This window comes from Mobula birostris, chromosome 6 (genome assembly GCF_030028105.1).
Source record: "Mobula birostris isolate sMobBir1 chromosome 6, sMobBir1.hap1, whole genome shotgun sequence".
NCBI lineage: Eukaryota > Metazoa > Chordata > Chondrichthyes > Myliobatiformes > Myliobatidae > Mobula > Mobula birostris.
Window position 1 is genome coordinate 117,728,769 of NC_092375.1, and position 27,230 is coordinate 117,755,998.

The 27,230-nt window shown below is 50.9% G+C and overlaps 2 protein-coding genes across 2 annotated transcripts in view; one reads left to right on the top strand and one right to left on the bottom strand.

Annotated features, from left to right (window-relative positions):
* Positions 1-27,230, top strand: part of tmem169b (transmembrane protein 169b) — a 462,028-nt gene that overhangs the window by 64,284 nt on the left and 370,514 nt on the right. The window lies entirely within an intron of this gene.
* Positions 1-27,230, bottom strand: part of LOC140199302 (unconventional myosin-X-like) — an 88,796-nt gene that overhangs the window by 12,186 nt on the left and 49,380 nt on the right. Inside the window, exons 24-38 of the mRNA XM_072261127.1 lie at positions 26,579-26,618; positions 25,810-26,481; positions 22,531-22,654; positions 21,088-21,331; positions 19,247-19,342; positions 18,899-18,992; positions 17,895-17,950; positions 16,375-16,511; positions 15,505-15,702; positions 8,814-8,971; positions 7,089-7,212; positions 6,228-6,525; positions 5,758-5,965; positions 4,995-5,131; positions 2,427-2,547 (exon numbers count right to left, since the gene is read on the bottom strand). Coding sequence (XP_072117228.1) covers positions 2,427-2,547; positions 4,995-5,131; positions 5,758-5,965; positions 6,228-6,525; positions 7,089-7,212; positions 8,814-8,971; positions 15,505-15,702; positions 16,375-16,511; positions 17,895-17,950; positions 18,899-18,992; positions 19,247-19,342; positions 21,088-21,331; positions 22,531-22,654; positions 25,810-26,481; positions 26,579-26,618 — 2,707 coding nt within the window. The remainder of the gene's footprint in view (positions 1-2,426; positions 2,548-4,994; positions 5,132-5,757; positions 5,966-6,227; positions 6,526-7,088; positions 7,213-8,813; positions 8,972-15,504; positions 15,703-16,374; positions 16,512-17,894; positions 17,951-18,898; positions 18,993-19,246; positions 19,343-21,087; positions 21,332-22,530; positions 22,655-25,809; positions 26,482-26,578; positions 26,619-27,230) is intronic.

Here is a 27,230-nt window from a genome sequence, read left to right on the forward strand (position 1 = left end):
CCAGGACGTTACATATCCAGATAGGATGCTTTCTCTGGTGCATCAATAAAAATCCCTCAGAGTGTAGAAGAATAATGAGCGATCTTACAGATTACAGAGATCACAAGGGGTGTAGATAGGGTGAGACACACGGTTTGTCCCCCACGGAAAGGGAACTTAAAACTAGAGTGTACAGGGTTAAGGCGACAGGAGGAAGGTGTACAAGAGACCCAAGGAACAAACTCCTCATCTACATGCAATGAGCTGCCACAGGAAGTGGTTGAGGCAGACATAATTGTAACGTTTGTGTAAGTGCATGGCTGGGGGGTGGCATTCAGAACACTATGGGCCAAATGCAGGCAAGTGGGAAACACCAGAGACTCTGCAGGAAATATTACAAACATATTACAAATCCAGAGTAATATAGACAAAATTCTGCAGCAGACAGCAGGTCAGGCAGCACGTATGGAAATGAATAAACAGTCGATGTTCTGGTCTGAGACTCTTCGTCAGGACTGGAAGGGAAAGGGGAAGAAGCCAGAATAAGAAGGTAGGCCCAGGGGAGGCTTTCCTTTGGAGTCCTCATGAAAGATCTCAGCCCGAAGCTTTGACTGTTTATTCATTTCCATAAATGCTGAATGACCCTCCAAATGGCAAATGCAACTAGCTTGGTGGGCACCTTGGGTGAATGGACCAATTGGGCCAGTTTCTGTGCTGTAAAACTCTACGACGCCATAAAGCTACAACTATTTACACTATATACAAATTTGCCACCAATAAAGTTATAATCGCTGTAACTACAGAACTATCCCCTTTCATTTTGAAAGCCAGTACAAGAAAAGCAAACTCATCTCCACCACACAGAACAGACCAGTACAGCACAAAGGCCATTCAGCCCATCTTGTCGTCACTGACTGTTCCCCTCCTGCAATTGGCCCATTCTCTCTGTTCTCCTCCTGTTCACGTGGCTGTACGTGGTCCATATCCCTCTGATCTCTGCCTGTTCACATGCTTGCATGTAGTCCATATCCCTGTGTTCCCCACGTGTTCAGGGCCCATATCTCTCTCCCCCCCATTCCCCACGTGTTCAGGGCCCATATCCCCCCCCGTTTCCCGCATGTTCACGGCCCATGTCCCCCCGTTCCCCACGTGTTCAGGGCCCATGTCCCTCTGTTCCCCACGTGTTCAGGGCCCATGTCCCTCTGTTCCCCACGTGTTCAGGGCCCATGTCCCTCTGTTCCCCGTGTTCACGGCCCATGTCCCTCTGTTCCCCACGTGTTCAGGGCCCATGTCCCTCTGTTCCCCACGTGTTCAGGGCCCATGTCCCTCTGTTCCCCGTGTTCACGGCCCATGTCCCTCTGTTCCCCACGTGTTCAGGGCCCATGTCCCTCTGTTCCCCACGTGTTCACGGCCCATGTCCCTCTGTTCCCCACGTGTTCAGGGCCCATGTCCCTCTGTTCCCCACGTGTTCAGGGCCCATATCCCTCTGATCTCCGTGTTCACGTGCCTGTCTAACTGCAGTCCTAAGCATCAGGCTGTGTTTATTGTCAGGAGCAAAAGTATGCAGAGATACAAATACATTGAAAAGCCTGCTCACAGCAACAACATTCATGTGGATATGGACAACACAGAACATAAATTATACAAGATAGCCAGGTGAGATCGAGAAACAAAGACTGTAACAAGAAGGCGACAGTGGAAAGAACACAGGCCTGATAGAGAGATGTCCATGGTGGTGGGAGAGGTGAGATAAAGATGTACTTCTGTCAACCCCTTCTCCACGAGCAAATCTTCAACATCCTTCATTAACCAAGGTTCTTCAAAAACCTACCTCGTTGAGACCTTGACTTACCGTCAAGTTGGCGCCAAGCTGCACTCTCCGCTGAGATGGTGGCTCAGCTTTTTCAAGTTTGTAGGGATGATTTGGGGACCGAGATGGCAAGTGGGCGCCAAGCAATGCAGGTCATTGTATGCTTTGATGTACATGTGATAAATAAATCTGAAATCCGCTCTGCACTTTCTCTGTGACTGTTACACTTCATTCTGCGTTCTGTCATTGTTTCCTCTCGACACGCTGATGGGACACAATGAGCCGCAGAGATGATGTGGCAAACTAGGTTTTTCACTCTAACTCTGTACAGTTTTATTTGTCTCTTGTAATTCAAAACATACGGTGAAATGCGTCACTTTTACCAAATCAAATCAGTGAGGATTGTACTGGGCAGCCCACAAGAGTTAATATACTTCCAGCGACAACATAGCATGCCCACGACTCCCTAACCCTACCCTGTACCTCTCTGCAATTTGGCAGGAAACCCACATGGCCACAGGAGAACATACAAACTCCTTTCAGATAGCAGCGAGTGTTGAAAACTGATCGTACAGCTGGCGTCGTAAAGCACTGTGCTAGGTTTAGAGTCTGGAGAGGAAGAGAGCAGGGGACATACCTGTTCAAACATGAACACGAACTCCAGCCCGTGCCTAGAGACGCTCCCCACGTCCAGGAAGCAGTAAAGCTTGAAGTAGAGACACCAGGGGCTTTGCTCCTGTTCCTCCTTGCCCGTCAGCCTACAGTCAGACAAAAAACCATCGGTCAACAGACAGAGCAAAGCAACACCCACCCCGACACATCACACACTCACCACCTTCACAATCCCCCCTCCGGTCCACACTCCCAAACTGTCTCCAACCCCACAATCATTAGAGAACCACCCCTCACCACAACAACTCAACACACATCAGTACCCTCAGAGAACCATCCCTCACCCCAACACCTCAACACACATCAGTACCCTCAGAGAACCATCTCCTTACCCCCCAACACCTCAACACACATCAGTATCCTCAGAGAACCATCCCTCACCCCAACACCTCAACACACATCAGTACCCTCAAAGAACCATCTCCTCACCCCCCAACACCTCAACACACATCAGTACCCTCAGAGAACCATCCCTCACCACAACTCCTCAACACACATCACTACCCTCAGAGAACCATCCCTCACAACACCTCAACACACATCAGTATCCTCAGAGAACCATCTCCTCACCCCAACACCTCAACACACATCAATACCCTCAGAGAACCATCTCCTTACCCCCCAACACCTCAACACACATCAGTACCCTCAGAGAACCATCTCCTTACCCCCCAACACCTCAACACACATCAGTACCCTCAGAGAACCATCCCTCACCACAACACCTCAACACACATCAGTATCCTCAGAGAACCACCCCTCACCCCAACACCTCAACACACATCAGTACCCTCAGAGAACCATCCCTCACCCCCAACACCTCAACACACATCAGTACCCTCAGAGAACCACCCCTCACCCCAACACCTCAACACACATCAGTACCCTCAGAGAACCATCTCCTTACCCCCCAACACCTCATCACACATCAGTACCCTCAGAGAACCATCTCCTTACCCCCCAACACCTCAACACACATTAGTACCCTCAGAGAACCACCCCTCACCCCAACACCTCAACACACATCGGTACCCTCAGAGAACCATCTCCTTACCCAACACCGCAACACACATCAGTACCCTCAGAGAATACCCCTCACCCCAACACCTCAACACACATCAGTACCCTCAGAGAACCATCCCTCACCCCAACACCTCAACACACATCAGTACCCTCAGAGAACCATCTCCTCACTCCACAACACCTCAACACACATCAGTACCCACACAGACCCCCTCCAGTCCAAGCTCCCCCAAAGACCTGCCAAAATCTACCCAATCCCAACCAGACGAGACCCCCTCACTCAGCGCCCCACTCCGAAGGGCAGACCCTGTCTGTTGGTGGAGTCAGAGACAGTGAAGAAGGTCGTCAAAGAAAGAGCAGGAAATCAGCTGGAAAGCTGGCAGACGCAGTATTATCAGGTCAATGTGAGGTGGTCTACTTTGGCAAGTCTGGTAGGACATCTAGAGTAAGTGGTAGAACATCTGCAGGGGCTCCCAGCCTGCGGCTCATGGACCCCTTGCTTAACGGTATTAGTCCATGGCATAAAGCAGGTTGGGAACCGCCAATCTAGATCCTGGCAGAAGATATTGAGCCGGAACATTGACATGCAGAGCGACTGTGGGGTGCAAGCTCTTAGCTTGCCAAAAGTGATCATCGAGTGGAGCTGGTGAGAGGGATGGTGCGGGTGTCTGTCTGCCCTCATTGGCTGAGGCACTGTGATGAGATCTTACGTTGCAGTTGATACTAAACACTGGCTAGACTATACAATGGAACACCGGGTACATCTCTGGTCTCCACACTACAAGAATGAAGTGGTAGCAAGAGAGAGAATGCAGAAGAGATTCACCACGATATTGACTGGAATGGAGGGCTGTGGTATAGGGAGAGATGGAAAAGGTTAGGTTTATTCCCATTGGAATGTAGGAGGCTGAGAGGTGACGGGGAGGGGGAGAGGTGGGGAGATGGGGGCAGGGAGAGTTTTGTACAATTACGAGGAACAGATAGGGTAGACGGTCAGAGTTTGTTTCCCAGAACAGGGGAGTCTAGCTCTGTGAGGTAAGGGGGGGGGTGGTTTAAAGGGTCATTAGGGACAAGTTTTCTCCTCACAGTGGTGGGTGCATGAATGGAGCCACCAGAGATGGTCGAAGTGCTGTACAAGAGGCATTTGAACAGGTCGAGCAGAGGGAAAGGGGCCTCATATGAGAAAGGGATTGGTATAGAGAGATATCATGCTTAAAGAGAACAGCACAATACAGGCCTTTCAGCCCACAATGTTGTACTAACCTTTTAGCATCCTCCAATACCAATCTAATTCTTCCCTCATACATAGTCCTCTATTTTTCTATCATCCACACGCCTCTCTAAGGATTTCCTAAACACCCCAGCGGTATCTACCTCCACTACCACCCTTGGTTAGCATAAACCTGTTAGGCTACAGAGCCTATTCCTGTGTTGTCTGACTCTAACCCTACAGAACTGGACCCCAGGGAATACAGGAGCTGGGATGATCCCCGGGAAACGTGACCTGTACCTCTCGAACTTGGCCAAGACGTCGGCGACCACCACACGGCTCTCAATGGCCCTGTCCCCAGTGTTCTGGTGCTCAAACAGGGCGAACATGTTCCGGCTGTCTTCCATCGCCAGACCGCGTAGCAACTTCTCCACCACCTGCAAGCACAAGGACCGTCCCTGAGCGAGCGTTGACCCAGGACCGCGTACTCCTGTGCCACACGGGTCCGGCTGCTGTGCCACGCAGACCAGGCCTTGCATGTGTCTGTGCCGCGTCTGCACTATGCAGACCCAGGGCCCTGCACACGTCTGAGACCCCACAAGCCAAGCACTGGGGGGAGTAGAAGATACAAAGGCAGATCCCAAACATGCTCATGTCTAGACAGACACCAGAGGAGCCACAGACTCAGGGATCTGGAGCAATGCATACCCTACTGGAGGGACCCAGCAGGTGGGCCAGCATCTGTGGGAAGAGGAACTGTTGACGTTCTGGGGTGAGACTTACAATCAGTGTCCTGACGCAGAGCTCTCACTGAGATGTCGACAGTTCCTCTCCTCCCCCACAGATGCTGCCTGACCTGCTGAGTCCCCGCAACAGATTTCTGCCGCGTCACCTCACCCTGTCCAGTGGGTGATCGGGAACATCCAAGCCGGGGTCAACAGGCAGACTGACGCCAAAGACTCAAGCCCGATGAACGGTCTCTCAGCTTGCCCGCAGCGCTGTTGGCACTGACCGGGGTTCGTGGACAGTGACTGTTGTCGATAGTTAGTGACTGGTCTCTCACCTCGCCAGCGGTGGTGTGGGAGTTGATGATGATTTGACAGGAGCCCCCGCCGTGGCAGTACACCGTGGTTGACATCTCGCGGCAGCTGACTAGAGCTTGGACCTCAGCCTGAGATGGCACAAACTCTCGGAGCTTGGTCCTCTTCAGCGACTCCAGGATGAAGTGGGCGTACTTGTGGATCTCAGTACCAGCAAACAGCTCCTTCACCCTGTGCAGAAAACACACTGAGGCAGGGGCAGCACACAGTCACCGGTGGTGGTGTTTGTGGGAACGTAGGGTGTGGTGCGGTGCACTGCGGCGGGGCGGCACGGGGGGGGATGGCGGGGCGACGTGGTGGTGGGGCGGCGAGGGGACGTGGCACAGGGGCAACACGGCGCGGGGGCAGCGCGGCGCGGGGGGCGAAGCAACGTGGCGCAGGGGGACGACGTGACATTTGGGGGGGCTACGGTGTGCAGGGAAACCGTTCAGACCTCCTGAGGTGGAAGCAGAGGTAGTGGAGGATGGCGCGCCCCGGCAGGAAGGTACAGCCCATGCAGACAAGCAGCTGGAAGAGGTGCAGGTTCCCTGGACTGTTGGGCTGAGGAACGTGGCTGGTCTGTTTGATGAGCTGACAGTAGACCTCATCCCGGAGAGCCTTCAGGTCCTGGCAGGTCTGCAGAATTCCTTGGATGATGGGGATGGGATCGGCCACCGTTTCCAGCTCCTGCAGCGACTGGAATATCCTCACCGCCTCGTCCTGCAGACTGGTGTAGCCCCTGTCCTTCTGCACTGCAGCAGGGGAGACGAGCAGGTGAGGCTCAGTCACCGTCTAGACACATTCCTCTGTCTACAGCTCCACACCGGGACACAATCCCCTCTCCTGTCTCAGAAACATCCGTACCCCCACCACACAGTAACCTATAACCGACCCTGCAGCTCCCTTCTCAAAACCTGATCCCACACGGAATCCCCCCCCATTACCAAATCCCTGTCACCCCCACATCTGACACACCCTGAGCTGACTGTTCCCCAGTCCCCACCAACCCACCCTCAGTAATCCATTCCTCAGTCTGCCCCTCAACACTATACCCATCCCTCCTCGGACTGCCATCCCTATCTCACCCCTCCACCCCATTTCCCCTCAGAATCCCTCTGAAGCCCCCGGGTCACTTCCTATACAGGGGGAGAAGGGGTGCGTGGCGGGGGGGGGAGAATGGGGAGGGGAATGGATAGAAAAGGAGAGACAGGCAGCTGGGGAAATGGAGAAGCGGACGGAAACATAGAAAGTGGGTGACAGGGGTGGGGGGGGAGAAGATGGGCAGGGCCGGGGGGGTGGTGGGGGTACTACTTACATCCGGTGTTGATGTCTCCGTAGATCAGGGGCAGCAGCGGTGAGTGGAGTGGGTGGTGGGTGTATCTCAGGATGGGGTTCCTCCGGTACGTCTGCTCCACGATCTCCGCGTTCGCACTGTTCTCCTGGAAGGTGAAGCAGGTTTACTGGTGCGGAACCCAAGGCTCCTAGACCTGCTACCCAGGAGCTGAACCCACCACTGATAGGTGCGTGAAATGTCCCACTGGCAAACCTCTCCGTTCACCGAGGGGCCCCAAAGTGTCTTCAACTGGGAATCTTTACCTCAGCATCCCACTACAGATGGCAGAACTCTAAACTTAGAACAGAAACTGCAGGGGTGGGGAGGGACGGGACGGGGGGGTGGAGACAGGTACTTGAATGACAGGTTGTGGGGTTGCGGGGGGGTGGAGGGGGGGAAGAGTGGTCCTGAGGTCAGATCCATTCAGCCATGATCTCACTGTCTGGGAATATTGACTTACTCCTTCCTGCTTCTTATGGAGCACCGACAGGCCCTTTGGCCCATCAGCCCGTTACTACAGCTGGCTGATCTGATTCAAATGCCATGTTGCCACCTGTCCTCAATCACCTCTCACCACCGCGATCATCATGCATATCCCTCCCTCTCCCTTAGGAACACTCAAACTCAGCTTCCATCGCTCTTTCAGGATGAGCGCTCCAAGTACTCACCGACCTCACAGAAATTATTTTGTCCCTTTACTGATGAAAATGTAGGTGGGTGGGTTGGTAAGTTTGCAAGTTATACGAGAGTTAGTGGTGTTGCGGATAGCGTAGAAGACTGGCAAAGAATACAGTAGGATATAGATCAGTTGCAGAGATGGACAGAGAAATTGCAGAGGGATTTTAACCCAGACAGATGTGAAGTGTTGCACCTTGGTGATTCAAATGCAAAGAGACAGTACACTGTTAAGGGCAAGACATCTGATGAACAGAGGAATCTTGAGGTCCAAGTTGAGAAGGCTTATGGCATGCTCGCCTTTACTAGTCAAGGCACTGAGTTCAAAATTCAAGAAGTTGCGTTGCAGCTTTATGAAATTCTAGTTAGTCTGCATCAGGAGTATTGCATGCAGTTCTGGTCCCCCCATTATAGGAAGAATGTTGAGGTTTAAAGAGGGGGCAGAAGAGGTTTACCTGGGTTCGAAGGCATGTGCTATACTGAGAGGGTGAACAAAGCTGGGTTGTTTTCTCTGGAGCAGTGGAGGCTGAGTGGAGATCTGATAGAGGCTTATCAGATTATGAGAGGCACAGATAGAGTGGACAGTCAGTCAGTATCATTTTCCCAGGTCTGATTGAGGTGTTTAAGGGGCACATAGACATACAGAGGATGGACCATGTGCTGACTGAAGAGTTAAGGCATCATTAGCTTTACAGTTTGGCACAACATCGTTTATTCTCATTAAACTCCCTCTGAGCCTCTAAAACCGAGTAGCTAACAGAATTAACATCTCCAGTTGACCAACTCTCCATGCAGGTTCTTACTGGCTTTAATGAGTTTTAAACACATATGTACACACAAATCAAGTTAGTGGTCCAGAAATCAGAGCGCAAGGTTACGTATCTAGTTGAAAACCCATCCCAGTCACTCATTACACAGGTTCACTTTAGTGAGAGGCTCCTAGTACAGGAGCCCGAGGCTGCAGTTCACTGTGAAAGCCCATCCAGACCAATGGGCAAACAAGCTGTGAGCCTATTGGACGTCTCTGCTTACCTTGATCTCACGAATCAGCTGCTGGGTTGGTGTTTCTATGGGAACTTTGCTGTCAATAACGTTCTGAATGGCGGAGGCCCAGCATGTGGCCTCGTTCTGTAGCTTTGTATAAAGGCGATAGGTGTGCTTCCTGCCATGCACAACTAGGTGCCAGTAACCTGCAAAGGGAGAGGGCAGAGTGAGAGCACGGACAGAACCACAGGCCAGTAGGCATTGGGAGCAACACTGGAACCACACCAGTGACGCTGGCACCAACAATGGAACCATGCCGGTGACACGGACGCCAACACTGGAACCATGCCAGTGATGCTGGCACCAACACTGGAACCATGCCAGTGACAGGGACGCCAACACTGGAACCACGCCAGTGACCTGGGCGCCAACACTGGAACCGCACCAGTGACCCGGGCGCCAACACTGGAACCGCACCAGTGACCCAGGTGCCAACACTGGAACCGCACCAGTGACGCTGGCACCAACACTGGCTTCTCACCAAATGACAATTGTGGGCAGGTTTGTTAGAGTTGTTAGAGAGAGTTTAAACTCATTTGGCAGGGGGATGGGAACCAGAATAATAGGGCTGAGGATAGGGCTGTGGGTGTACAAGTTAATGCATTGTGTAGTGAGACTGTGAGGAAGGACAGGCAGATGATGGGGGAAAATTGCAGTCAGTGGATGAGTTGAAGTGTAACACAGGGGCAAAAGCAAACAGGGTGATGAATACAAGACTGAGGTATTATATTTGAATACCCACAGTATACAGGATAAGACCATAAGACATAAGAGCAGAATTAGGCCATTCAGCCCATTGAATCTGCTCTGCCATTTCTTCATGGCTGATTTATTATCTCTCTCAACCCCATTCTCCTGCTTTCTCCCAATAAGCTTCGACGCCTGACTAATCAAGAACCTGTCAAACTCTGCTTTAAATATACACAATGACTAGGCCTCCACAGCTGTCCGTGGCAATAAATTCCACTAATTCATCACCTCGTGGCCTAAGAAAATCCTGACCTCTGTTCTAAATAGATGTCTCTCTAGTCTGAGGCTGTGCCCTCAGTAGGACTCACTGAATATAGGAAACACCCTCTCACATATCCACTCTATCTAGGCCTTTCAATATTTCAATATCTTCCCTCATTCTTCTAAGCTCTAGCGTGTACAGGCCCAGAGCCATCAAACACTCTTTCATATGTTAATCCTTTCAGTCCAGAATCATTCTCATGAATCTCCTCTGGACTCTCTCTAATGCCAGCATATGTTTTCTTAGATAAGGGGCTCAAAAGTGCTCACAATATTCCAGGTACAGTCTGATTTAAGCCTTCTCAAGCCTCAGCATTAAATCCTTGCTCTTGTATTCTAGTCCTCTCAAAATGAATGGTAACATTGCATTCAGATTCCTTTTCTCCAACTCTATCTGCAAATTAAGCTTCAGGGAATTCTGCTCAAGGACTCCCAAGTCCCTTTGCACCTCTGATTTTTGAAAATTCTCCCCATTTTGAAAATAGTCTATGTCTTTATTCCTTCCACAAAAGTGCATGATCATAAACTTCTTTGGCCATTTTCACAATCTGTTCAAGTCCTTCTAAAGACTCCCTGCTTCCTCAACACTACCTGCCCCTCCACCTATCTTCATATTGTCCACAAACCTGCCCACAAAGCTGTCAATTCCATCCATCTGGTCCAGGTGACATATCTACCTTCAGATCTTTCAGCTTCGTAAGCGGATTCTCCTCAGTAATAGCAATGACACTGACGTCTACCCCTGACACTCTCGAATTTCTGGTATACTGCTAGTGTCTTCCTCAGCAAAGACTGATGCAAAATACTTATTGAGTTCCTCCACCATTTCTTTGTCCCCCGATACTATCTCACCAGGTCATTTTCCAGCAGTCCAAAATCCACTCTCACCTCTCTTTTACTCTTTATAGATTTGGAAAAACTTTTGGTATCCTCTGTTATATTATTCGCTAGCTTACCTTCATATTTCATCTTTTCTCTCCTTACAGCTTTTTAGTTGCCTTCTGTTGATTTTTCAAAAAGCTTCCCAATCCCTTAACTTCCTACTAATTTCTTGCCATATTGTATGCCATCTCATTTGTTTTTATGATGCCTTTGACTTTCCTAATCAGCCGTGGTTGTCTCAGTTTTCCTTTAGAATACTTCAGCTTTGGGATGTATCTATCCTGCACCTTTTGAATTGTCCCCAGAAACTCCAGCCATTGTTGTTCTGCCATCATCCTGATAGTGTCCCCTTGCAATCAACTTTGGCCAGCTCCTCTCTCATGTCTCTGTAATTCCCTTTACTCCACTGTAACACCAATACATCTGACTATACCTTCTCCCCCTCAAACTGCAGAGTGAATTCTATCATATTATGATCACTGTCTCCAAAGGGTTCCTTTACCTTAAGCTCCTCAATCAAAATTGCTTCATTACTCAACACCCAACCCAGAATTGCCTTTCCCCTAGTGATCTCAACCACAAGCTGCTCTAAAAAGCCATTTCACAGGCATTCTACAAATTTCCTCTCTTGGGAGGGAATCAGGCACCAACCTGATTTTCCCAATCTACCTGCATATTGAAATCCCCCATTATTATAACATTGCCATTTTGACATGCCTTTTCTATCTCCTGTTGTAACTTGTAACCCACGTCCTGGCCTCTATTTGGAGACTTGTATACAACTCCCATCAGGGTCTTTTTACCCTTGAAATTTCTTAAGTCTACCCAGGAAGAATTCTGCATCTTCCGGTCCCATGTCACCTCTTTCTAAGGATTTGATTTCATTTGCTTTATCAACAGAGCCAGCCCACCCACTCTGACCACCTGTATGCCCTCTTGATACAGCGTGTATCCTTGGATGTTAAACTCCCAATTATGAATTCCTCTCAGCCACAACTTAGCAATGCCCACAACATCATACCTGTCAACTTCTAACTGCACTACAAGATCTACCTTATTCCATAGACTGTGTGCATTCAAATATAACACCTTCACTCCTGTATTCAACACCCTTTTTGATTTTGCCCCCATGTTACACTTCACCTCATCCCACTGACTGCAATTTTGCCCTATCATCTGCCTGTCCTTACTCACAGTCTCACTACACAATGCCTCTACTTGTATACCAGCTGCTCCATCCTCAGCCCTATCACCCATCCCCTTGCCAAATTAGTTTAAATCCTCTCCAACAGCTCTTGAAAACCTGACTTCAAGGATATTTGTCACCCTTGGGTTCAGGTGTAACCCATCCTTTTTGTACTCATCATACCTTCCCCAGGAGAGATCCCAGTGATCCACAAATCTGAAACTCTGCCCTGTGCACCAATTCCTCAGCCACGCATTCATCTGCCAAATCACCCTATCCCTACCTTCACTGATGGGCAGCACAGGCAGCAATCCAGAGATTACTAACCTGGAGGTCCAGCTTTACAGCTTTCTACCCAGTTCACTGCATTCTCTCTTCAGGAACTCTTCCCATTTCTTATCTTTGTTGTTGGTCCCAATATGTACCATGACTTCCAGCTGTTCACCCTCCCCCCCCCCCCCCCATAGAATGCCATAGACCCAATCCGAGACATCCCTGACCCTGGTACCTAGCAGGCAAAATACCATCCGGGTGTCTTTAGCACATCCACAGAATCCCCTATCTGCTCCTCTAATTATGAAATCTCCAATCACTTCTATGTTCCTCTCTCCCTCCTTCCCTTCTGAGCCACAGAGCCAGACTCAGTACCACTCACCTGCTCACTGTGGCTCTCTGTCTTCTCCAGGGTGGGTCATCTCCCCCAGAAGGATCCAAACAGGGATACATTATTGAGGGGAGTGGCCACAGGGGTACTCTGCACTGACTGACTATTCCCTTTCCTTCTCCTGACAGTGACTTAGGTACCTTCCTCCTACAACTCAAGGGCAACTATGTCCCTGTACCTCCTACCTATCACCTCCTCATCCTCCTGTATGAGCTGAGGTCATCAAGCTGTAGGTCCATTTCTTAAACATGGTCTCTGAGGAGCTGCAGCCTGGTATACCTCATGGAGTTATCAGGGAGACTGGAGGTCTCCCAAAGTTCCCACATTTCACACAAGGAACTCACCACTAACTTGGACACATTCTCAGTGAACTAGCTAAGTACTAATATGTTAATAAAAAACTTACTAGAAACTTACTTAGAACCTCTGCTCGTGCTCGTCAAAGCCTGTTTTTGCCCAAGGCTGTTGAGCCAAAGTCAGACCAGTCTAACACTGGCCCGCTCACACTATGGCCACTCCACTTACACCTCCTTTATTTTTATTGGCGCAAATAAGACTCACTCCCAATGAGACTCGTAGTTTTCAAAAGGCTCCCTGCGCTGCAAGATGCCACTCTCCCACTCGCTACTTCAAACAATGAAGGTGATGATCTCAAAGTGCAGTTAGAGATCGTGACATCAGCAGGCATTGCATTGTAAGCATCACTGAGTCGTGGCTGAAAGAACATCATAGATGGGACCTTAGCGTCCAAGGATACACCCTGTATCAAGGCAGGTCAGGCAGAGGTGGGTGGGGTGGCTCTGTTGGTAAAAAAAAAGAAATCAAATCCTTAGAAAGAAGTGACACAGGCTTGGAAGATGTAGAATCCTTCTGGGTAGAGTTAAGAAATTGCAAGTGATAAAAGACCCTGATAGGAGTTACAGGGCTCTGAACAGTAGTCAGAATGTGAGATATAAATTACAATGGGGGATAGAAAAGGTTTCGGGGTACCCTGAGGTACAGGATAAAGTCAGACAAATTCAGCAAGGTTTCCTTAAGGGGAAATCTTGCTTGAGAAACCTGTTGGAATTCATTGAGGAAACTACAGGCAGGATAGACAAAGGAGAGTCAATGGATGTTGTTTACTTGGATTTTCACAAGTCTTTAACAATGTGTCACACTGAAGCTGCTTAACAAGATAAGTGTCATGGTATTACAGGAAAGATATTAGCATGGATAGAAGATTGGCTGATTGGCAAGAGACAAAGCTGAAATAAAGGGAGCCTTTTCTGGCTGGCTACCAGTAACTAGTGACGTTCCACAGGGGTTGGTGTTGGGACCAATTCTTTTCATGTTATACGTGAATGATCTGGATGATGAAATTGATGGTTTTGTGGCCAAGTTTGCAGAAGATACGAAGATAGGTGGAGGGGCATGTAGTGATGAAGAAACAGGGAGTCTGCAGAAGGACTCAGACTGATTGGGAGAACAGGCAAAGAAGTAGCAGATGGAATATAGTGTTGGGAAGTGCATGGTCATGCATTTTTGTAGAAGGAATAAAGGCAGAATATTTTCTAAAGGGAGAAAATTCAAAAAAATCAGAGGTGCAAAGAGACTTGGCAGTCCTTGCACAAAATTCCCTAAAGTTAATTTGCAGGTTGAGTCAGTGGTGGGGAAGGCAAATGTAATGTTAGCATTCATTTGAGGGGACTGCAATACAAGAGCAAGGATGTAATGCTGAGGCTTTATAAGGCATTGGTCAGACTGCACTTGGAGTATAGTGAGCAGTTTTAGGCCCCTTACTTAAGAAAAGTTGTGCAGGCATTGGAGAGGGTCCAGAGGATGTTCACGAGAATTATTCTGGGAATGAAAGGGTTAACATACATGGTGCATTTGATGGCTCTGGGCCTGTACTTACCGAAGTTTAGAAGAATGAGGGGGGATCTCACTGAAACCTATCGAATATTGAAAGGCCTAGATTGAGTGGATGAGGAGAAGATGTTTCCCCACAGTGAGTGATGTGTGGGCATAACCTCAGAATAGAGAGACGTCCATTTAGAAGGGAGATGAGGAGGGATTTCCTTAGACAGAGGGTGGTGAATCTGTAGAATTCATTGCCACAGACAGCTGTGGAGGCCAGATCATTGAGTCCACTTAAAGCAGAGGTTGATAGGTTCTTGATTAGTCAGGCCAAAGGTTATAGGGATAAGTGAGGAGACTGTGCTTGAGGGGGATAATAAATCAGCCATGATGAAATGTCAGAGTGGTGTCGATGGGCTGAATGGCCTAATTCTGTTCCAATGTCCTATGGCAGCAACACTGGATCCACACCCAGTGACACTGACAGCAACAGAAAAATTACATAGCATAGTCATAGGTTAAGGGTGAAAGGTGAAAAGGTTAAGGGTGAAAGGTGAAAAGTTTAAGGGGAACGTGAGGGGAATTTCTTGACTCAGAGGGTGGTGACAGTGTGGAAGTGGCTGATGTGGGTTTGATTTCAACATTTAAAAGAAATTTGGATATGTATATGGATGGGAGGGGTAAGGAGAGCTAATGTTCAGGTGCAGGTCGATGGGACGAGGGAGGTTAATAGCTTGGCACAGACTCGATGGCCTGTTCTATTTTATACCTAACTTCCAGCCCCAGCCAACAGTTATGATGAGTTAACCCCTCCTGGTCACAATTATTACTAATTAGCAATTACCAGTTAACTACCAGTTAACTAGTCCTAACTAGCCAGCCAATTAACTATGAACGTGTTCCTACCGGTAGCTTGTTCTCATTAGCTAACCCCTTCAAGAACAGTGACTCAGAGTGTGTGGTCCGCTCACCTCACACCCCCAACCCCCTGCCATTCCGGGGAACTCACTGACACAACAGACTGGAGGGGCTGAAGCTGTCGACTGTGCTGGAACACCCACCCTGGGTGACACAGAGGGCTGTCCCGGGTCAGGTACCTGTCTCTCGGAAGGTGCTGTCGTCTCCGAGCAGGATGACGGAGCAGAGGCTGTTGAGGACCAGCGTCCCCAGTTTGGAGCCGCAGTGCTCCGGGGATTTGTAGTAATCCAGGGAGTTGTCGTTGAGCAGGAACCAGCGCTTCCGCAGTTTCAGCGAGGCCACGCGTCCCAGACTGGTCACCTCCTTGTATAGCCAGCCTGCAAACAGAGAGGAGGTGGTGACCGCACTGGCAAAGGGTGTCACGTAGCGAGGAGAGACCCCCACGCCTGGTATGGAGACCCCAGCAATAGGGTAACACGGCATGCGGACCCCCCCCCCTCCACCCAGTACAGGGAAACTCCCCGGTGACAGTGGTTACGTGGCACGGACAGACCTCACCCCTGCCATAGGAAGTCCCCACAGTGCACAGAACCCCCACCCCTACCCTACCCCTGGCACAGACACCCCAGTGATACCGGACCGGGCAGTCAGAGAACTTTGGCAAAAAGACCCCCCTCACCCACGGCAGGGTGAGACTCGCAGGAATGGGGTCACGTGCACAAGGAGACCCAGGCACAGAGAACCCTGATGTTAGGCACAGGCCACAGAGAACCTTGGCACAGAGACATCCTCCAACATAAAGACACCCTGGTGATGGGGGGGGAGCTTCGCCTCTGTCACAGAGACCCCCATGATGGAGATGCCTCCCTCACCCCTGCCAGGGGGACCCCAGTAACAGGGTCAAGCAATATAGAGGCTCTCCCCAGCACAGAGACATCTCCGGTGATGGGGTCACCATCCCCCACAGAGTCCCCAGCTGACGGGACAAAGACAGCACCATCCAACCCTAACACAGAGACCTCCAGGGTGGCCCACCGACTGCCCCTTACCGCGGACGATGACGTCTCCTCCGCTGCCGTAGCCCTTGGGTCTCTGGAGAAGCGTGATCCAGTGGTGCATCAGCTCAGGGGTGTCGGCGTTGCAATGGATCGCCCGGTTGGCCGTGATTATCAGGAAGGAGTTTGGTCTGAAAAAGGTCCGTCCAATTAAAATGGAGATCATCCCGGGGGGTGGGCACAGCAGCATCTACACTGAGGAGATTGAAGCAAGCAAGGCTCCCTTGTCCCCATTCTAACAACCTTCTACAGGGGCACCGTCAACAGAGCCCTATCTGTGCAGCACAGAAGCTGCAGGGCCCTCCAGAGCATTGTAAAAGATCGCCAGGGTCTCCCTCCCCTCCATATTTGAGGTTTGTATATGAAGGGCCTGAGATATTTCTGTGAATCCCTACTATCCCATCCCACAATATCTTTGACCCACTCCTGTCAGAAAGGAGGTACGGGAGCATCGGGATTAGGACTGCTTGACTGGGGAAGTTTCTTCCTCAGGCTGAGAGACTAATGAAAACCCTTCCACCAGCGGTCTCGACACTAGGGCAGTGAGCTGTATACTGTCTACTCTACTGTTTACCTGTGCTGCACGCTACATGCACTTTGGATTATACTTCATCTTACTTATCATAATATTTCGGTTTATGTGCTTTGTGTGACATAAGTTTTGTGGGTGCACTGCGGTCCAGAGGAATGCTGTTTTCTTTAGTTGTGTATATGTATAGTGACAATAAACTTGAACTCTGCTCTTTTGCACTCGGTGTTGTGCTCTGGATTTAATTTCTCCCCCTCATCCCTGCAGCTGAAACATTTCAACTAGAAACAGCATCAGCGTTTCACTGACTCGCTTTCCCCAGATCAGATCCATTCTCATCTCGTTGAAACTGCTCCTTCTGCCATTGGCTCTTTCACCCTGGACTGCACTGTTTTCTGTCCAAGAGCCATTCCAAAAATGATCATTGTTTCCTGGAGACACTGTCTAGGAGACATTTAGATAGGCAGATGAATGTGAGGAAATGAAAGGATATGGACATTGTGCAGGCAGAAGGGCTTCGTTTCGTTGGCCATTGGATTACTACTTTGTTTGGGTCAGCACAACACTGTGGGCCGAAGGGCCTGTTCTGTGTTGTATTGGTCTATGTTCCATTGAAAGGCCTGGATAGAGTGAACGTAGAGAGAATGTTTCTAGTAATGGAGGGTCTAGGACCAGAGGTCATATCCTCAGAATTCAGGGGCATCCATTTGGAACAAAGATGAGGAAGTATTTTTTAAGCCTTAGGGTGGTCAGTCTGTGAAATTCATTGCCATCGATGGCTGTTGAGGCCAAGTAATTTGGTATATTTAAAGCAGAGGTTGACAAGTCCTTGTTTAGTCAGGGAAGAGACAGGAGAATGTGATTAAGAGGGATTACAAATCAGCCACGATGGAATGACAGAGCAGACTCGATGGGCTGATTCTACTCCTACATCTATGGTTAAGATCAGAGGTGAAACACCGGTCCCCGTGTCAATGAAGCTCACCTGTCAGGGTTATCGGATGCACAGGTAGAATCGATGAGCCCCACATCCACGGTGCCCTGTTCACAGAGTAAAGAAACACTCTCACTGAAAGCAGAGAGCCAACATCCCAAAACACGCAATCCACTATTCCTCACACTGATCTCAGTCTTCTACCACCCAAATGTCCCACAGTACAATTCCCAGGGAGCAGAGTATAAGGTAAACAAACTCCCTCCACACCATCACATCACACACTCAGACACAGAGTGAAGCTCCCTCCACACCATCACATCACACACTCAGACACAGAGTGAAGCTCCCTCCACACCATCACATCACACACTCAGACACAGAGTGAAGCTCCCTCCACGCTGTCCCATCACACACTCAGACACAGAGTGAAGCTCCCTCCACACCATCACATCACACACTCAGACACAGAGTGAAGCTCCCTCTGCACCGTCCCATCACACACTCCCAGGGTCAGACACAGAGTGAAGCTCCCTCCACTCCGTCCCATCACACACTCCCAGGGTCAGACAGAGTGAAGCTCCCTCTACACCATCCCATCACACACTCCCAGGGTCAGACACAGAGTGAAGCTCCCTCTACAATGTTACATCACACACTCCCAGTGTCAGACACAGAGTGAAGCTCCCTCTACACCGTCCCATCACACACTCCCAGGGTCAGACAGAGTGAAGCTGCCTCTACACTGTCCCATCACACACTCCCAGGGTCAGACACAGAGTGAAGCTCCCTCTACACTGTCCCATCACACACTCCCAGGGTCAGACACAGAGTGAAGCTCCCTCTACACCGTCCCATCACACACTCCCAGGGTCAGACACAGAGTGAAGCTCCCTCTACACCGTCCCATCACACACTCCCAGGGTCAGACACAGAGTGAAGCTCCCTCTACACCGTCCCATCACACACTCCCGGGGTCAGACACAGAGTGAAGCTCCCTCTGTACATGGACGCTGACTGCCTCTGCCGTTATCCAGGGGAATATTGGTCTTTACCATGGCATTCTTCGGGTTGGCGAGTTCGTGCCGCATCTCTCTCAGCTCCTGTTGTGTCGCACTGTGAACCCCGCTCAGCACACGGAACCAATCACTGGTGAGAAGAGAGTCCCGTTAGTCAACTGATGTTGAGCCTTTCCTCCTGTCTCTCCCGCCTCGCACCCCCTCTCCACTTCACCCCCATCACTGCTGAGGAGAGAGACCCATCAGTCAACCCTTCGCCTGGTCTACACCCCTCCAGTGAACTGCGTGGGGTGGGTCGGGGGGGAAAGAGGGGGTGGGGTGTAAAGGGGGGAATGTGATAACCATCTCCTTTACCATGTCAGCAACCCAACGGGGGAACTGTACCTGGCGTCCTCGGGTGACTCTGCTACAATGTGATAGGTTCGCTCGCTCGTCACCACATCCAGAGCGTTCTCCTTCTCGACATTATCCACAATAGCTCTGCAAAGCAGGAGGTCTGCTGGTAAGGCAGAGTCAGAGGCAAAGGAAACTGCAGCACAGAAACAGGCCCTTCAGTCCATCTAGTCGTACTGAATCATTAATCTGCATCATCCCATCAACCTGCATCAGGACCATAACCCTCCATACCTCTCCCATCCATGTACTTATCCAAACTTCTCCTAAATCTTGAAATCGAACCCACCTCCACCACTTCAACTGGCAGCTCGTTCCACACTCTCACCACCCTCTGAGTGAAGAAATTTCTCCACATGTTCACCTTAAACTTTCCACTTTCCACCCTTAACCCACAATCTCTAGTCTCATCCAACCTAAGTGGGAAAAGTCAGTTTGCATTTATTCTATCTGTACCCCTTCATAATTTTGTATACCTCTTATCAAATCTCTCTTCATTCTCCTCACTCCAAGGAACAAAGTCATAACCTGCAGTATTCAACCTTTCCAACCTTGAGAAGAGTACAGGACCTACAGTACTCAACCATTCCATAACTCAGGTCCTCAAGTCCCAGCAACATCCTGGTTGTTTTCTTGTACACTCTTTCAATCTTATTGATAACTTTCCTGTAGGTACTTGACCAAAACTGCACACAAACTCCAAATTAGGCCCTCCCAACATCTTATACAACTTCAATATAACATCCCAACTCATGTACTCAGTAACTTGATTCATGAAGACCCATGTGCCAAAAGCTTTCTTTATGACCCTATCTACTGGTGACGCCAGTGCGTTCAGACAACAGCACAGAACCCAGTGGGACAGAGACGTGAGGAATAGGGACATGGGCTGGGGCAATGTGACGGCCAAGATTTTATAAAGTGGGGGGAGTGAGCTGAGACTTGGATGTGGTGGAGGGAAGGTGGTGGAGACCGGGGGAACGAATCGAAGAGGTTGTGCCTCCTGGCTGGATGCACGCTGGAATGTCCATCCCATAGGGATATCACAGTCTGGAGGGGGTGGTGTGAACAGCCCCAGCTGAGGGATTCTGGTCCCATGGGGAGACTGTGGAATCCATGGCTGGCCCCGAAATAGAGAGGGTGGGGGGGATCAGGTATGTTGTCCATGATAAAGTGTATGCATAAGAGCATTGGTGATGGATGATAGGCTGTGAAGGTGGCCTTATATCACTGATATTTCCACACCCCCCTACCGAACTCTCACCTCTTCACCTGGCCCCTTAGACATTGATCGGAGAGGTGGGGTGGGTTATGGGGAGAGAATGGGGCAAGGGGTACGGAGTGGAGATGGGCTGGGGAGACACACCCTCACCTGGCCCCTCGGACGTTGATGGGAGAGGTGGGGTGTGTACAGGGAATAGGTTGTGGGTGAAGAATGGGGAGAGTGGTAGGGGGTGGAGATGGGCTTGGGAGATGCCCCCTCACCTGCCCCTCGGACATTGATGGGAGAGGTGGGGTGTGTACAGGGGATGGGGTGTGGGTGTAGATGGGGTGAGGGGTAAAGGGTGAAGATGGGCTGAGAAGATGCCCCCTCGAGCATTGACGAGAGAGGTGGGGTGTGTACGGGGGATGGGTTGTGTATGGGTCATGGGTGAAGAATGGGGAGAGAGGTAGGGAGTGGAGATGGGCTGGGGAGACGCACCTTCACCTGGCCCCTTGGACTTTGATGGGACAGATGGAGTGTGTACAGGGGATGGGTTGTGTGTGGGGTGTGGGTGAAGAATGGGGAGAGAGGTAGGGAGTGGAGATGGGCTGGGGAGACGCACCCTCACCTGGCCCCTCGAACGTCGACGCTGCCCCTCAGCCGGTCCTCGGCATCGTTGTCGAAGTAGAGCAGCCGCCCGCCCCGCAGTACAAACCAGCGGCGTTTCCAGTTGCGGCGGGACAGGGTGGAGAGGCCGCCCCCTTTCTTGTAGAGCCAGCCCGACTTGAGTGCCTCCTGTTTGGCCCGGAACCACATCAACGTGCCGTCCTTCAGCACAAACCATCGCCTCCTCCACGGGTTCATCAGCCCACCTGCAAACGCCACAGGTCAGAGTGCAGGTCACAGCAGGGGTCAGCCGGGCCCCATCACTAACCAAGCTGATCGGTGTGGGACTGGGATCACTCTAGTTCCTATCCCGGCCAGAGTAGGCCAATCAGCCCATCAAACCTGTTCCTGCATTCCAGAGGATTGAGACTGATTGAACCTCCCTCGTTCACTCTCCATCTCTCTCAACCCTAGGACACTCCTACAGTCCCAAACTCACAACCCTCGAGGGAGTTTCCTTCCCTTCTCCACACTACCTGGGTTCCCTGTTCTCTGGGACCACCACCCACCAAACCTGGTCAAAGTCATAGAGTCACATCAGACATAAATAGGCCTTCTGGCCCATCCGGCACATGCTGACCCAGGTCCCATTTACCCATTTAATAGGAAATGTTCTCAAAGTCACAAGGCCAAGAAATGGGCCCTTTGGCCCACCAAATCTGTGCCAGCCGTCACTTACACCAAGCACACACCAAGCCCATTCTTTAGTTCCTCTACACACACACGGCTCCCCCTCCAGATTCTACTCCACACATGGGGGGGGGAGGGGGGCAATTCACAGCAGCCAATTAACCCCCCAACCCTGCACATCACTGGGTTGTGGAAAGAACCGGAGCACCCTGAGTAAACCCACACAGTCGCTGGGGAACATGCAAACTCCACACAGACAGTGCCAGGGTTTGGGATCAAGCAGCTGTGAGGCAGTGGCTCTGTCTGCAGTGTCACCCCCTCAGTGTTTCCACTGGCCGGCTCCCCAAGAATCTGACCACAAGATGGCCTCTCATTCCTGTAAACTCGAGCGAACAGAGTCCCAGCCTATTTAACCTTCGCTGGCATAAGTTTATAAACAACTGCAGGCCTAGCACAAATCCCTGTGCTACCTCACTGGTTACAGGTTGTCAGCCTGAAAGTAACCACCCCCACACTTTGGCCCAAAACATAACAGTTTATTCCTCTCCTGACCTGTTGAGTTCCTCCAGCATTTTCCTTTTATCCTGACTCCCTGCTTCCTGCCGAAACAGCAAATCCTCCATTGATACCAAAGTCCCCAAGGCCCTTGTCCCAGTCCCAGCCCCCGCCCCAGGCTCTGCCTTAGACCATAAGCTATAGGAGCAGAAGTAGGCCTTTCGGCCCATCGGTCTGCTCCAGCATTCCGCCTGACAGGCTCCTCACTCCTGAGGCTTACATTTCATGTACAGGTAACTGTGGAAGTACGGGTTCCCGGAGATGAGGTGCTTTGTTCTTCGGTGTGCGCTGAGCTCCTCGTCGGTGTCCGCCTGTAGGTCGAGTTCCTCCTCACTGTCCACTGCCTGAGTGTGAGAAAATCTCCACAGTTACTCGGTCACCTTTATCCCTGCCCAGGAATCAGTGCCACTGACCACCCCCTTTGCCCAGATCTGTACTTCAGTGAAGAAAATGGTAAAGTCCTGAAGCTTGTCCACGATACGAAGGTGGTGGTGTTGGTCGCCTTGAGGCACATAAAGGTGGATAAATCCCTGGGGCTTAAGCTGCTGTATCCTGGGACATTGTGGGAATTTGGGGAAGGGGCCTCTGCAAAGATTTTTGTATCTCCGTCGTCCACACACGAAGACTGGAGGGTGTTTAATCTTGTGTCCTTACTTAATGGCTATAGAGTCAAGCCAGGGAACTTCAGGCCAGAGTGCCTAACACAATTGGGGTGGGGGGGATAGAGAGAGACAAGATCTACTTGCATTTGGAAAGGCTGGTACTGATTATAGTGACGGTCAGTGTGGCTCTGTTCATGGGAGATCAGCTCTCACAAATTTGTTTGAATATTTTTTAAGAAGGTGACAGAAAAGACTGACGGGGTAGCACACACAAAAGGCTGGAGGAATTCGGCAAGTCAGGCAGCACCTAAGGAGGAGAATTGTGCTGAGGTCAGGTCGTCTCATTATCAGAAGGATGTGGAAGCTTTAGAGAGGGTGCAGAGGAGATTCACCAGGATGCTGCCTGGATTAGAGAGCACATCTTACGAGGATAGGTTGAGCGAGCTCGGGCTTTTCTCTTTGGAGTGAAGGAAGATGAGAGGAGACATGCTAGACGTGTACAAGAAGCAGCATTGATAGAGAGGATAGAGAATTTTTCCCAGGGCCGAAATGGCTGGTACAGGAGCCAATAATTTTAAGGTGATTGAAGGAAAAGTAAAGGTTTTTCTTACACAGAGAGTGGTGGGTGTGTGGAATACCCAGCCATGGGTGGTGGAAGAGGCAGATACATTAGGGGTGTTTAAGAGACTCTTAGATAGGCACATGGATGGTAGAAAAATGGAGAGCTGTGTGGGAGGGAAGGGTTAGATTGATCTCTAAATTAAAGGGCCTGTACTTTGCTGGACCGTTTGATGTTCTATGAAGGTGGCGTGATTACTGTTGGCAGATGCTGTGGCGGACTGTGAAGAGGGTTGTCCAAAGTTGCAACAAGATCTAACTTACCTGAGGGCCGAGGAATGGCAGATGGAATTTAGCTTAGACAAATGCAAAGTGATACATTTTGGGAACAGAAACTAGGCCAGGCTTACTCACAGGGGCTGAGGGAGGGTTGTGGAACAGGGAAACCTCGTGATACGGGTACATAGGAGGAACATAAACAAGCAGATGATGGAGCTCGCAGGTCAGGCAATACCAGTGGAGGGAAATGGACAGTCTACATCACAGGTCGAGACCATTCATCAGAACTGAAAGAGATAGGAATTAGCCAAAATGAAGAGGTGGAGACTGAGGAAGGTGGGGGGCAGATGAAGGGTGGATCCACGAGAGGAGAGTATTTTCAGCATTCCTGTTTGTACTTTAGCAGTCCCGATGTAAGGTCTCGGCCCGAGACATTAGTTCTTTATTCCATAGGTGCTACCGGACCTGCTGGGGGGAGAGGGGGGTAGAGAGAGACAGAGACAGAGAGAGAGACAGAGAGACAGAGAGACAGAGAGACAGAGAGACAGAGAGACAGAGAGACAGAGAGACAGAGAGACAGAGAGACAGAGAGACAGAGAGACAGAGAGATAGAGAGATAGAGAGATAGAGAGAGAGAGAGATAGAGAGATAGAGAGATAGAGAGATAGAGAGAGAGAGAGAGAGAGAGAGAGATAGAGAGAGAGAGAGAGAGAGAGAGAGAGAGAGAGAGAGAGAGAGAGAGAGAGAGATAGAGAGATAGAGAGAGAGATAGAGAGGTAGAGAGAGAGAGGTAGAGAGAGAGAGATAGAGGTAGAGAGAGAGAGAGGTAGAGAGAGAGATAGAGGTAGAGAGAGAGATAGAGGTAGAGAGAGAGATAGAGGTAGAGAGAGAGATAGAGGTAGAGAGAGAGATAGAGGTAGAGAGAGAGGCAGAGAGAGAGGCAGAGAGAGAGGCAGAGAGGCAGAGAGAGAGGCAGAGAGAGAGGCAGAGAGAGAGGGAGAGCGAGAGGGAGAGCGAGAGGGAGAGCGAGAGGGAGAGCGAGAGGGAGAGCGAGAGGGAGAGCGAGAGGGAGAGCGAGAGGGAGAGCGAGAGGGAGAGCGAGAGGGAGAGCGACAGGGAGAGCGACAGGGAGAGCGACAGGGAGAGCGACAGGGAGAGCGACAGGGAGAGCGACAGGGAGAGCGACAGGGAGAGCGACAGGGAGAGCGACAGGGAGAGAATGTGCGTGTTGCTGTGGATTTCGAGCATCTGCAGAATCTCGTGTTCCTGTTTCCACTGTTTAATCCTACACTGCGATCTTTGCGCTGTCCTGTTGCTCAGTTCCTGCCGCTGTGTTTATTGTTGCAATTGACTGTTTATCCTGCCCCAAGCTTCCCACCAAGGGATTTCACACCTTCCACACGGACCCAACCCATTTCCTGTACACCCTGCTGTTCACGTGTCGAGTTACACCCCTCTCAGGAGGCTGATAAAATCCTGGGAGGCTGAAGATTCTTCGTCCCAGGATGGAAACGTCAAATATTAGAGGCATGGGTTTAAGGTGAGAGGGGAAACATTTTTGGACAGACAGCGGTGGATCTGTGGAACAAGCTAGCAGAGGAAGTGGTTGTGGCAGGTACAATTACAACATTTGGAAGACACTAGGAAAGGTTTAGAGGGAATGGGCCAGTTGCTGGAATACTGGGGCTAGCATGAATACAGCTTAATGCTTGTGCCTCTCTAAACCATTCCCTCTGCCTTGAGCCTGTGCCCTCTGGTTTTAGACTCGTCTACCCTGGGGAAAGTACTGTGACCATATTTATATAAACCTGTATTCATGCTGCATCTCCAACTCCTGCCAGACCCCACCATTCGCAGCTTTTTGCAGCCTCCAGCACTATCTCCATCTTCCCTTCCCTACCTGTCGCCTCACCTGCATCCACCGATCACTAGCCAACTCCCACCTCCTCGTACCAGCTGTCTCCCCTCTATCTGTCAGTCCAACCTGTAATGTTGCTGGCACAGTAACAGAATGAGCAACCGAGTTAACAGTCACGGTTGTGGAAGTGGGCATCACTCACCAAATCGGACCCTTGTGAGTACGTTTCCATGCTCTGCGACGGTTTCAGGCCCTCCTGGCTGTCGGCTCCCTCTCCCACCGCTGTCTCCTCCATTTCATCGTGGTCATAGTCAGACTCCACGTCTGGGGGCAGGCTGTAGATGGGCTCCTCGTCTACGTGGGTGTCGGGGGACCCCAGCACAGGGTTGTAGACCCCCTCCCCATCTGACCAGCCCTCCGACATCCAGCCGACCTCCCCCCGCTCCGCGGAGCCGGGCCTGGGCTCGCTCCCGCTGGGCACTGGAAGTTCGGCGGGCACACCGTGCTGGGGGCAGCTGGCCTCCGTGCCAGACGGAGTGACCGCTGGCCTCTCGTGGCCCTCTTGTACCGTGGAGCTGGCATCCAGACCACTGGCTTCACCAGGCTGCCCATTCTCATCCAGTCCTCCAAAGTCCAGCAGAACCAGGAATTCCTGGGTCACTTGGGAAGATTCTTCCTTCAGGTGAAGGATCTCGTCCTGGCATTGGCTCTCCTCCTCGCTCTGGGACAGGCCATTCACCCCCTCGCAGGCTGATCCCTGCTGGCTCTGCAGCCTCTGAATCTCGTTTCCCAGCCGGACGATCTCCTTCATCTGATGGCTCTCTTTTACCGCCAGGTCAACCGGCTCCCGACCCTGCTGGGACTCCTGCCTGCCCTGCAGGAAGGTCAGAAAGACGACAGAGAACTAGTTAACTAGCTGCAGTAAAGCGAGGCAGGACATTCCTCCCCGGCTGGGACCAGTGTGCCCTTACCTGCTTGGAGGACAGTCGTCCCTCTGAGAGCGTCAGCCGGCTGCAAAGGGAAAGGAGACAGTATCAGTGATTGTGAACACAAGTCAGTCTCGGGTCTCGACCCGTGATGTTGACTGTTTACTTTTTTCCATAGATGATGCCCGGCCTGCTGAATTCCACCAGCATTTTGTGGGTGTTGTATGGGCTAGTAATGTCTGTCTGTGGTGAGATGGGGGGCAGGATTTGAATCCTCTTCCCCCAGTCCCAGAACTCCCCCCCGCCCCCCAAACCACTGCTCACCCACCTGTGGCTGGAGTTCTCAACACAGTTGTCCACACCCTCCCAGTGCAGCGTCCATAACACACAATCTATACCAGAGGATCAGGGCTCCTGAGGAATGCATCCATCCCTCGCCCAAAACTCCCACTCTCCCCACACAACCACCCTCACTCAGTCCTCACCCAACCCTCTCTGACTCCCCACCACCCTCATCCCAACCCCCTCAAATATCACCTCCTCACTCACCACCCACTCCAGCCAGCAGAACCTCACCCCACCCACCTCCCAACCCGTCAGCTCCACCCCTTCTATCACCAACCCAACAAAACCCCGTCCTCACCCACCCCTCTCTGACACCCCGAACTGCACCCTCATCCCAACACCCCAAATATCA